The 13013-nt window shown below is 37.1% G+C and overlaps 1 protein-coding gene across 2 annotated transcripts in view; it reads right to left on the bottom strand.

Moving 5' to 3' along the window:
- Window positions 1-13013, bottom strand: part of tpst1 (tyrosylprotein sulfotransferase 1) — a 54080-nt gene that overhangs the window by 11935 nt on the left and 29132 nt on the right. For both annotated transcript variants that reach the window (XM_067364938.1, XM_067364939.1), the window contains exon 3: window positions 8689-8887. In XM_067364938.1, the coding sequence (XP_067221039.1) occupies window positions 8689-8887 (199 nt within the window). The remainder of the gene's footprint in view (window positions 1-8688; window positions 8888-13013) is intronic.

Below are 13013 nucleotides of genomic sequence, written 5' to 3' on the forward strand. Positions count from 1 at the left end.
ATTTGCCATTTTTCACTATTGTTATTGCTTGCTTACCTAGTCTGATGATTCAGCTGTGCAGATCCAGACGTTAATACTGGCTGCCCTTGTCTAATGCCTTGAACATGGGCTGGCATATGCATTGACTGGGTCGTACATATTAATGATCCCGACTGTTACGTAACAGTTGGTGTTATGTTGAGATTCGCCTGTTCTTCCGAGGTCTTTTAAACAAATTAGATTTACATAAGAAGGAGGAAACAATGGTGTTTGAGACTCAGTGTATGTCATTTCCATGTACTGAACTCTTGTTATTCAACTATGCAAGATAAATTCAATTTTTGATTCTAGGGCACTTTTAAATGTTTGTACTGATAAAGTATGTTTATGATGATAACGGTGATATCATGTGCATGCGTATTATGTGTTCAGTCTATAGGCATGTAGTTTTTCTTTACAAAGTCAAATCGGCAACTACTGGACTGGCAGCATAATACAGCGTTTTTAGTCGTTTTCGCAAATCTGTTTGAACAGGGATCATTTTGACAACATTGTCGTCTGTACGTGAAAAACTCAAAAGAAAAACTTTTCCGTTTTTCAGTACATCGTTGTTGTGACTCAAAGAGTGTGCAGGTTTGGAATGACATGAGGATAAGTAAATGATAACATAATTTTCATTTTGGCTGAACTATCACTTTAAAGACTCCCCTTAACAAACAGGAAGTTTGGAATTCTTCCCTTTAAAAAAAATTTACATAATAATAAATGTTCATTTTGTTTGTGACTACACTGGCATTTAGATGCCCTCAAAGCTAACAGACATGGACTAAAAGCCACAAAACTATCCATTTGATTAATCGTTTAAGTTAAATGCAGCAAAAATAGTTGGTGTGCTTTGAATCCGCCTCAAAACAAGAAGGACAAAACCATGACATGTTAAGGCAGAGCAGCTGCAAAAGCCATCAGATCTCACCAGACCTCAGCTGCGGCCCTGCGCTCGAGTTCATGATGTCTCTTCTACAGACCAGCTCCATGACTGAGCAACATTGCATCTTTTTCTCTGATGAGCTGGAGTCTTGCAGTTCGCCCCTGTTACCAAGGAAACCTCCTTATTGAGAGGCTTGCGACTTCAAAGCCATTTCTACAGCTATCCAGATACTGTACAGAAATGGCAGGAAGACTTGCATTCAGAGCGTATAATAAAAACCCACAGTGGCCTGCAAGGACATCATGTGAAGGAGACAGCCGAATTAATCAAAAACACAGACGGTTGCTGTGAGAAAAATCCAAGTAATGAACAAGCCTAAATGCTCCTCTTACACTGATTTTGAAGCACTCCAGGCAGTTGTTTTATATGCAAATGTTTGCAGTAGGATGAGCATTTTGAGTGATTTTGTAGTCGAGTGCTCTGACACTTAGAATGAGCAATTAAATTAAAACTCCAATGTATCTAACTTCTTTTATATTTAAAGACATCACATTTTTTAGCATTTCACACGCTTATTCAGTAAAACGAGGCGATACATGGAGAAAGTCAGAGCCTTTTGCACAAGATTGCCAATACCGGTCTGACAAGCGACAGTTTCTCGTGTGCTTCTCGCTTTCTTTCCACAATATAAGCAGATCCTCATCCAGTGGGATGCATGACTCTAACGAGAACCAAATATACAATACTGCCACACTTGGATGCTCCTGTGGGCATAAACCATCACCTCTCATCACTTCAATAATGTATCCACAATGTCACCAACTGCATTCTGCTGTATCCATGTGATTTAGGTGAGAGATTCAGTGTGAAAGTACATTTTATTGTTGCCTGCGGCAGTAAAAAACAATTTGCAAAGAATTCGAATGGTGGTTTGCCAGTCAATTAGCAATGATGACACTCATGTTTTGTCTGAATCTACACTTTCACTGTTATTAGTTTCACTCAAACCATCCTTGTTCACATTATTTAAAAACTCATGTAACTACATGAACTTAATGATTTTGTAGAGCAAATAGTTCATTTAATAAGGTAAATTAAGTCAATAAATGTGTTCACCTTATGTAATAAACATTTATAAATTTAACATAACATTATTAAAGGGGGGGTATCACACAGTTTCTGCCAATCTCAAGTACCTATAGAGTAGTACAGCATCCTTCATATCGCCAAAATCTTTAGTTTTATCATATTTATAAAAGATACACACGCTGTACCGAGACTTTCCGAAAACAGCCGAGTGCCTGGAGTCGTGCCGTGTGAGCGGCGATAGAGTGACGAGCTGTCACGAGCACGCACAGCTTTTGCGTAGAGATCGGCTGCAAGCTATCAATGGTCAGCTAAACAAATATATTTAAACATGCAATACACCATTGCATTATCCCTGGATAACTTTTGAATCACTATAATGAATATAGCGTATAGTGAATGATGAATAATGAATTTATGAATTCACTACGTTTGTGTTGTTTACATTATATGCACTTAGGTGCCTATTGCCAACAAAACAGACATTTGAAGCAGTTTTACTCACCACCTGCGGTTCTGACTCATGGCCGGGATCATTACCGCTGTGACCGCTCCATCTTTCAGTTTCAAATGATCTGTAAATCCAGTGTGGAACTGGGCCTTGTTTATAAAACCATAAGCGCCGATCCTGAGGGCTCGAACAGCCACGGAAAAACACAAGATATTCTCCATTCATTTTAACCAATAAAAAAAGTGATTGCAACAATCAGTTTCTGTGGTTATTTTAATAACAAATATTGCATCAAAGTAATGTAATTGTAATGTAATTTGTGAAGCAAGCTTATCTTTCCCTCACAACCAAAAACACACTTCTTTGGTGACTTTGTTGATTTTGTGAAGTCCTGTGACCTGTGCAGCGCTGCCGAAGACTTCCGTAAAGCCGAACGCGCGTTGATGGGCGTGCTCTTGCTCTCTCACTCTGGTCGATGTGCGCGCACCTTTCCGGGAGAAGTGCCCGTACAAGGAATTCCGCCCCCGTTTACGTCACACAGGCCAATACTCGGAAAAAAGACCCCGAAGTTTGTGAGGATTTGGAAGAGTTTTTTTGGCACAGAAATACTCCGTCATACATCCAACTTTGGCCATGATAATCCAACTCTTTAAGTCAGAATGCATAAAATAGCAAACTGCACATATAAATATTATGCAACAGTGACAAATTCAAATGATTTGTACTTACTCAAAGAAATTTTGTCAGCTTTATTTGAATTTATTTTGTTCATACAACTACATTGTTATTTGTACAAATTACTCAATATAGTTCTGTGGAACCCACTTGACACTGCAACAATCCAACAATTTTTTATTTTTTTTGAGTGCATTCATTTATTAAAAATGTCATTTATTTTATAACAAGTTATAGGTTTGGTTGTAAAATGTCATGTGGTGCGACTCCCCACAATCTCAATGATATGTATGAATTATTTCATTATATTAGTAAAACTTTTTGTAATATACACAACTGTTCAAAAGTTTGGGGTCAGTAAGATTTAAAAAAATTAACACTTTTTATTCCATAAGGACACGTTAATTTTATCAAAAGTGACATAAAATACATTGTTGACATGTTACAAAAGATAAATGCTTGTGAACTTTACTATTGATCAAAGAATCTTGGAATCACGGTTTACACAAAATTATTAAGCAGCACAACTTCTTTCAACATACTGTATTTTTTATATCATATATATATATATATATATATATTTTTTTTTATTACTATATTTTTTTTATATTTTTTGAGAATGAGAATGAGAGACTTCTTTTAAAAACATTCAAATATCTTACCGACCCCAAACTTTTGAATGATATATATTTAAAATATTTTTTAATAATGATTAAAATGTCAAATTAATCATATAACAATACTTTGAGCTGATGGTTACACTACATGACATTTTTAGTCATTAAATTGAAACTTTTCTTGAAAATGGTATAAAAGTTATTCCAAATCGTATGAAACCTCATTCAAAGAGTACATCTTAAGTCACAAAACACATATGGACCCTCTTATTGGTCATTGACCCACATGCTTAGTTTGCATGGATTTCAACACACCTAGGCCTGAAAGTGCAGCACGAGCAAATGAGAGGCCTATACTGACCTATTCTGACAACACTGCAATACTTCAAGCACAGAGAAACCTGAGTTTAATGGATGTTAAAACGAGTCGAAATAAAACGGCTCATATTCTTTGCTTCTGAAGCTCAGCTTGCTTCTCAGACTTCAAAAATAGAGTCACACTACAGTTCACAAATTTTACTGCACTCACTCTGTGTTACTGTCTGTCTGTACTGCACACCTTGTGAGCAGATCTTAGATCTTCACTGTTGTGTGTGTCGTACTCCATGTCGAAGGAGGGAAGGGGGGAGGCTTAACGACTGATCCATGCAGCTGTGTTTGATCCAGGGGAAATACACATTAATACGCTGCAGATGTGCTTCTCCCTCTGTCTCTCTCTCTCACAGCCTTGAGTCAGAAAGATGGATCTGGCTGTTGAAGGAGACGGACTACAACAATAGCTTTTCAAAAGAATGCTGAATGAAATCTGCACTGCTTTATGGGGCACAGGCATGCACCAAACCAGCCAAACTGTGCGTTAACATACAAACAAACAAATGAAAGATGAAATACAAAACAATTACAAACAAACCGCACACTCCTGTGCCAAGTTTTAAAAGCCCCCCCCCTCCATTTCTGAGCGAAACATCAAACATTAATGAGTCGAAACCTTTTATAGCTTTACAGAATTTGTTAGTCGAATAACAGTCCTTTTCAAACAAAATGGGGCTTTGAAGATCACAGCATTATGGTGAGAAGAACAGCACGAGTTTTACTCAGCAAGAGAAACATATGGAACTGACACAGATTGGTGCCAATTGAATCGCTGAGAATGATATGTCCAAAAAAAAGAAGCAATTGCTCAACTAAAAGGAATCTTCTCTGTGTGGGAAAGAGGGAACAACTGTCATGGCAAGCAGAGCGCAACTGCAAAATAGTTCAAGGTTGACAACCACTTCAGACTGTCATCGTGGAAATAGAGTATTAAAGGGACAGTTCATCTGAAAATTCATCCTCATGTCGTTCCAAACCTGCATGACTTACATTTTTCTATGGAACACAAAAGAAGATATTCTGAAGAATGGTTTTTGCCAATATAATGAAAATCATTGGAGTCCAAAAACAACATTGGACCAGGGTCGCAGGAAGATGTTTTAGGTTGGGGGTGCTGTGTGTGCGTGCGCGTATTAAGTAGGGATGTCCAGATCCGATGACGTGATCGGAAATCGGGCCCGATCACGTGGTTTCAGACTCGATCGGAATCGGACGTTACCTCCCGATCAGGACTCGGATATATATGTATATATATTCTCATTATTTTTTAACACATCTATAGTTGCGGTGGCACAGAGTTAGACCCTTTTGACTCCACACAGAAACAGCAAGGCGAGCGACATGACATCACTTTGTTGCAGAGACGCTATTGGTTAAATGCCGGCAAAGTAGAACACGGAAGCAGCTTGAAGCGGAAAGCGCGAGTATGTCTGTGGTCTGGAGGTATTATAAAGTTGATGACAACTAGCAAACTGTGAGATATGTAAACTTGGGATTGCAAGAGGTAGAAAGGAAAAGGCTACATTTAACACAACAAACCTGATACGGCACATCAAAAACAAACACCCGACACAATACAGCGAGTTTACCCAGGCAACCCAGCCGAAGACGAGTCAGCTCACGCTGCAGGAGAGTTTAAAGAGGAGAGAAAAAAAAATGCCCCGTGACAGCGTGGGTATTTAGACTTTTTTTCTTATTTACTGTTGCACTAAAGTCCAAAAGTGAAGAATTTATGTTATTTATTACTTGATTGTTCAAGCTACCTCACAGAAGTGCTCTGTTTGTTAACAGAGTTGTTGAATGTTAAAATAAGGTGAATTAAAAAAATAAGGAACATCCTGGATCTGTTTTTTCGCTCTTCTTTATTTTTATTTTTTTTTGTATTATAGAACTATCAGATCGGGACTCTGTATCGGTAGATACTCAAAATCAAATTACTCGGACTCAGAGGCAAAAAAATACTAGGGATGTCCCGATCAGGTTAAGTATTTTATATACTTAATAAAAAGAAGCATTTATTAAGTATATAAAATGCATCAAAACTCTGGAAATCAACAAGCATATCGCTAAGAAAAAAAAAAAAGAAAAAAAATCTCTGAGAACACTGCATACCAAGACATACATTAGCCTTAAACAAATAAAAAGTATAAAACGTTTTTTTTTCTTTCAGTACATCCATGATACATTTACTTGTTCCACTTTTAAGTTACATGTCACCTAGCCACAACCTACAGATCCCAAAATAAACCTTGATACATTATAATATTTGTTATTAAAGTATCAACAACATTCAGAAGCATAAAAGCAAGCATAGGTGGTGCTGCGTGCATGCATGATTTGGCATGGTACAATGCGCACAGCGAGTGTTCCTTTATAATCACTAAAAAGATGAAAGTTCGTTGCGATCTCACAATGCTTCAATGACTGCACAATGATTCTTTAATAATAATGTCTATACTTTTTTAATCAGGATTTGCCAGCATGCAAAGCATTCAGCACTGAACAAAAACTAACATCTCACTGCGTTCCAGCAATCAACGGATTTATCTGTGATTGGCTACATTGCTCAACGCTGCGAAAACGTTATTAGAAACTCTGCCGATGCTTGAGCCCGTACAGCATTTTTATTTGATCTTAGTTGTTCTTTTAAAAAACCAACAACATTTTCATAGCCCATTTAAAGTGTTTATTATAAACAAATGATTAAATGATAAAAATTAATAAATGTAACTGAACAAAATGCATGCTGCAGCACCCCCACTTCCCACGCCCATGCATTGGACCCTATTAATTTTCGATGTATTGACAAAAAAATCCAGACATGAAGATGAGTAAATAGTGACAATTTCATTTTTGGGTGAGCTATCTCTTTAAAAGCATTCACATTGGATTTCTAGAGACATTCCGACCACAATCACATTCCTACAGCAGAAAAAAAGGGCAACCGGGATGAACATGTGGCCAGAAAACATTGCCCAGCCATGTCAATGCCACTGATAATTTTCCAAGGATAGGAATCTGACACAGCTTTTCCCCTCAAACTCTCTGACACACAGATAGAGCTCGAAAGGGGCCTCTTCCAGACCTTGGAAAAGAAAAAAAACCTGCCACTCTCTTCACTGTGACTGTGGTTCACTGCTCAAGTAGCATAAAAATGCTTTCCACCACAGTCAGCACTCTATCAAGTCATGCAATTTTCCTAAGTTTTGTGTCGTTTCAACCTGGAAAAAGACTAATATAGTGAATATTTATATTGGCCCTGTCATAGTGAATGACAAGACCACCTAGCCCACCTTGAGTGGCACGGTATTCATTATTTAGTAAGGCAAGGGTACAGTGCTACAACCAGAAATGTTTCCCTCAGGCACAACTGTAAATCACAGCACCTCGAAACCTGTCTGCTCAAGGAACACAAAGAGCCTGGAGCCACTTTTACAATCTTAAAGGCTCTTTCGGAGTATTAAACACATTTTATGTTCTTTTTTTCCATAGTTTAGCATATGATTTCGTCATTAACCGCTGCAAATGGTTAGCAGCTGTGAGGGATTGTGGCGTAATACTGCTGATGTAAGAACTGAGACCGAGTTCTCTTTACTAAAACGAGATTTCCAGTCAGAGCGAGAAGAAAGGGACACTCTGAGGTAATATTTTTGTCATGTGTAAAGTGATGCTAGCAGCTACAACTATTCTTGAACTATCATCATTAAACAGACTAAATTAGCCTCCAAATTGGTCTAACCTTCAGCTCAGTACAGACTGAGATGGCAGAGATAGTTCTGTACATGCAACATATCCATATTCTGTAAGCTTCACATTAGAAAGAAATTATGCATAATGAAGTGGAATTAATATAAAACAACACTAATGTTGGAATGGTTGGTCAATCAACAGACTCGGCTCATAATAGAATGTACATTTATTAAGGTTTGACAGCAGTAAGCTGGGTCTATATCCACCAGTGAACCATGAATCATTAGCAATCAATAACCTCAGAGAAATAATGATGACAAAATGAATACAATAGAGTGTCAATCAATGTTTGGTCCTTTATAAAGAACACCCACTTCTTCTTCATAATGCAAGTCTCTCAAACACAGCTCTGTCAACAAAACAAAATGGCCAATATTTAACTATTTATTCTTAATTTAAGACTGATTTGTCTTATTTGGGATAGGTGATGTTTGAGATTTCTAGCCTCTAGCATTATAGGCAATATAGCTAAAAAAAATTAATATCTATATCAATCCCAGAGGTGCAACTCACACCTAAGTACCCGTTTCACACATGGAGCTGCTCGCGCCTGCAAGATGTGTGGAATGTAAATGGCTTTTAATACTTGGACAAGAAAGTAAAAAGTAAATACTGAGCACAAAAGCTAAGCAATACCAAATCCTCTGATCCCAGTCTCATAACATATAGCCTAGCTTGAAGAACACTTTTAACCCGCATACGTGGCAATGTGCCTGATATAATAATAGCAGCAAGATGATTTAGTTGCGGATGGAGGAAAATGAGGTCGAGGTGCTTTAAGGTACAATTGAAAAAAGTCACCACAGAAGATAGTTTGTGGCGATTCTCACCCTTCTAGTGTTATCCAGGACGAGGGGGTCGGGCCGGCCGTAGTTGGGAGGGTTGGCGTGTGGATCATAGCCGAGCCTGGCCAGCATAGGGGCGATGACAGGCATGTCCCGCAGTACATCCGGGGGGATCTTACCCACCCACTTGGATAAGGCCTCCACGTTGACAGGCTTGATCACCTGGTCTGTAGATCTCTCTACCCTGTAAAAGAAAAGAAGTGTGTCATCGGGGCAGGAACACATACACAGGTGCTTTGCAGTCTTACCACAGTGGACTAACTGGGTCTGATTAGATCAAGCAAATGCAATTAAAGAAATCTCTAGGCTGAAATGAATGGTCTTTCACTCTCCCAAATGCATCACATGTAATATTGCACACCATCCTTGTATTTGATTAAGGTACAATGACATTGATGGATGTTTCTTGACACAGAAGTCACACAGAGTTTCAATGGCTTTATGCTGACATAAAATATCTTAGCGGGTTTTTTTGAACCCTAATAAATAATTATAGTTTAGTTTTTACTGCTCACTATAGAGCACATCCCACTTTCTAACAGCAGAACCTGCTAAATAAGCTGCTTCCATCACTGCACCATAAAATGTTTATGGATTCAAATTTGAAGAGATATTAAAAATGAATCAGGCATTATGTCACACCCTGGGTAAATTATTCATATGTCTGAAATGAAATATTTACAAACCCATGGATAAACTAGTAGATGTCAGATTTTTTTTTTTTTTTTTTAGAGAGAACAAATAGGTGTGGCTTACTCGTTAGGAGGATAATAGTTTACATATCACTAATATTTGCATAGAGATTAAATAAACCTTTTTTTCGAAGAAAATTGGAAAAACTACTGGACGCCCATCATTGTTCTCCTATGACAGCAGATGGGAACAGCAAATATTGGGTCAATCTCACAAAGCCTGCCAAGAAGATGTGCAGGTCATATTACCCCTGAAAATCAAATGAAAATTATTTTTTCTTAACAATTAAGCACATTATCCCCTCCATCTCATTATTATAATATATTGGAATAATTAAATAATTATGCATCATTTTACTATGTGTGTGCTATTTTTAATTTGTTAATTTTATTTAAAAAGTGTAGACAATAATGATAATTTTTTACATTACGTTAATCAGACTTTTTGGTGGAAATGTGTGAAGTGAAGTGAAGTGAAGTGAAGTGAAGTGAAGTGAAGTGAAGTGAAGTGAAGTGAAGTGAAGTGAAGTGAAGTGAAGTGAAGTGAAGTGAAGTGAAGTAAAATTATTGAATGTGTATGGGTCATTGACAAATAAGGTTTTTAAAAGTGTAAAAAAAACATAATGTAGATAAAATTCATTTTGAAGTTTTATTAAGTGTTAACAATGAGATAATGTGGTCTTTATAATTAATTGGCACTGCTTTTGTCATTTTTTACAAGATGGACAAAATTTGTTACTACAAAAGTAATTCAGTTTAACCAAAATTTCAGTTTTACAGAATGACACATTTGGTTATACCAAATGACGATATTTTTAAACAATGCTAACAGACTAATATTTAGCTAGCTAGTAAAAGGACAATTAAACATTTTATATTAAGTATAAGTTTTAAAAATATTTTCCATGTTTTATAGCGGTTGTACCGAATGACATGATGTTTTGGGACATGTGTATGAGCAAGTGAAAACATGAATTTTTCAAATAGTTAAAAGATAGTTAGTTACTTTGCTTTATGACTATGTGGCCCTTTGCAGGCGTCTGTATGATGTCACATCCTGTCACGTGATATTGACTGCATGACTTGATCCAAAATGGTCCCTTTATATCGGTTACTCCGAATGACATCGATGAAATTCATTTTTCCGGACATTCTTTCTTATAACGACTTATAGCAACGACTTCTACACACAATATACCAGTTTGCACAATGTTGATATATGAGGTCATGCCAGAATAAAAAAAAAAATACATTTATTACATTTTAAGATATTTTAATCAAAAATTAAATGGCTGTATTGGCCTTTGGACAGACCAAATGACCTTTTGACACTTCAAAATCTTTAAAATACCTTTATATTTAGCAAAATATAATTAAAACCTTTTGGATTCAATAAAAGAGATCTAGTTGTACTACCTTACTTTGGATGTCATATCTTTGTTTTGTTTTTTATTATTAAGTCCTTTGGACAAAAAAATGTATATATGTGCTGACATAACAGCACAAGTGCTGGTCATATAATTAGAATATCGTGAAAAAGTTTTTTTATTGTAAATTATTTTTAAAAATGAAACTTTCATATATTCTAGATTCCCTACATGTAAAGTAAAACTTTTCAAACGATCCATTTTTTTTAAATTTAATTTTGATGATAAGAGCGCACAGCTCATGAAAGTCCAAAATCCAGTATCTCAAAATATTAGAATATTTCCTAAGATCAATCAAAAAAGGGATTTTCAAAACAGAAAAGTTCAAGTTCTTTAAAGTATGTTAATTTGTGCACTCAATACTTGGTGGCAGCATATATTACAGCAAATGACTTGCTCCTAGCACAAATTACAGCATCAGTGAAGTGTGACAGCCTTCACTTCAGCCTGTGGCACTGCTGAGGCACTATTCAGCCTTCAGCATATTGTTGGATCGACTGTTTCTCATCTTTCTCTTGAAAATATCCCATAGATTCAGGGGTCAGGCATGTTGGCTGGCCAATAAAGCACAGTAATATCATGGTCAGCAAACCACTTGGAAGTGGTTTTTGCACTGTGGGCAGGTGCTAAAGTCCTGCTGGAAAAGGAAATCAGCATCTCCATAAAGCTTGTTAGCAGATGGAAGCATAAAGTGCTCCAAAATCTCCTGGAAGATGGCTGCATTAACTTTGCACTTGATAAAACACAATGGACCAACACCAGCAGATGTCACAGCCCCCCAAATCATTACTAACTTCAGAAACTTCACACTAGACTTCAAGCAGCTTGGATTCTGTGCCTCTCCAGTCTTCCTTCAGACTCTGGGACCATGATTTCAACATGAAATGCAAAATTTACTTTTATCTGAAAAGAGGACTTTCGACCACTGTTCACTGTCCAGTTCTTTTTCTCCTTAACCCAGGTAAGATGCTTTTGACGTTGTTGTTTTTTCAGAAGTGGCTTGGTAGTCCTTTTCCTGAAGATGTCTGAGTGTGGTGACTCTTGATGCGCTGACTCTGGCTTCATTTGACTCATTGTGAAGCTCTCCCAAGTGTTTGAATCAGCTTTACTTGACAGTATTCTCAAGCTTGTGGTCATCCCTGTTGCTTGTGCACCTTTGCCTACCCAATTTCTTCCTTCTAGTCAACTTTGCATTTAATATGCTTTGATACATCACTCTGTAAACAGCCACCACATTCAGTAATGACCATCTGTGACTTACTCTCTTTGTGGAGGGTGTCAGTGATTGTCTCCTGGACCATTGCCAAGTCAGCAGTCTTCCCCATTAGTGTGGTTTCAAAGAACAAGAGATACCTGGAATTTATACTGTAGAGATGGTCATTTAATGAAACTCAAAATGTAAATATTCTAATATTTTGAGATACTGGATTTTGGACTTTCATTAGCTTTTAACGCTCTAATCAACAAATTAAAAAAAAACTAAAAAAAACTTTTGAAATGTTTTTACTTTACATGTAGGGAATCTAGTATAAATAAAGTTTCATGTTTTTAAATAATTTACAATAAAAAAAAAGAACTTTTCCACAATATTCTAATTATATGACCAGCACCTGTATGTATATATATATATATATATATATAAAACAAAGTGAAAGTGAAATATGACCTGGATATGTTTCACAAATGCTCACTCTATCCAACTTTCAATGCTTCAATATTTTTTGGGCTGAGATGACTGCAGTTGGAGTTGGATAGAGTCATTGAGGCCATATTCCCAGTTTTATTATTTCTTCCCTCATAGAGAACACTGACTCCAGATGGGAAACAGATTATTATACTCAATCCCCATCTGCAGCCAAGACACGGGGGATCGTCAGCTTCACATCAGAGTGCTGTTTGGATCCAGTGCAAAACAGCCCGTGAACACCCTGAGCCTATAATCCCTCAATACAGCAAACAATGACACAAAACCAGCGGCAAGACACGCTGGCACGCTTATGAGTGTGTGTGTGTTTGGGTGTGCATTTGTTAAACCAAGCAAATGACCCAGAAGTCATTGTGCCTCGTCATGCCTCCTCAAACATCACTCACAGGGACTGGAGACAGTCATGTGCTGCCATACTCTTCATAAATACAACCGTAATGTCTAATATTTTGAGGTGTGTATATGGCAACCTACAAATTTTAAAGG

Source organism: Chanodichthys erythropterus, chromosome 17 (genome assembly GCF_024489055.1).
Source record: "Chanodichthys erythropterus isolate Z2021 chromosome 17, ASM2448905v1, whole genome shotgun sequence".
Taxonomy (NCBI): Eukaryota; Metazoa; Chordata; class Actinopteri; order Cypriniformes; family Xenocyprididae; genus Chanodichthys; species Chanodichthys erythropterus.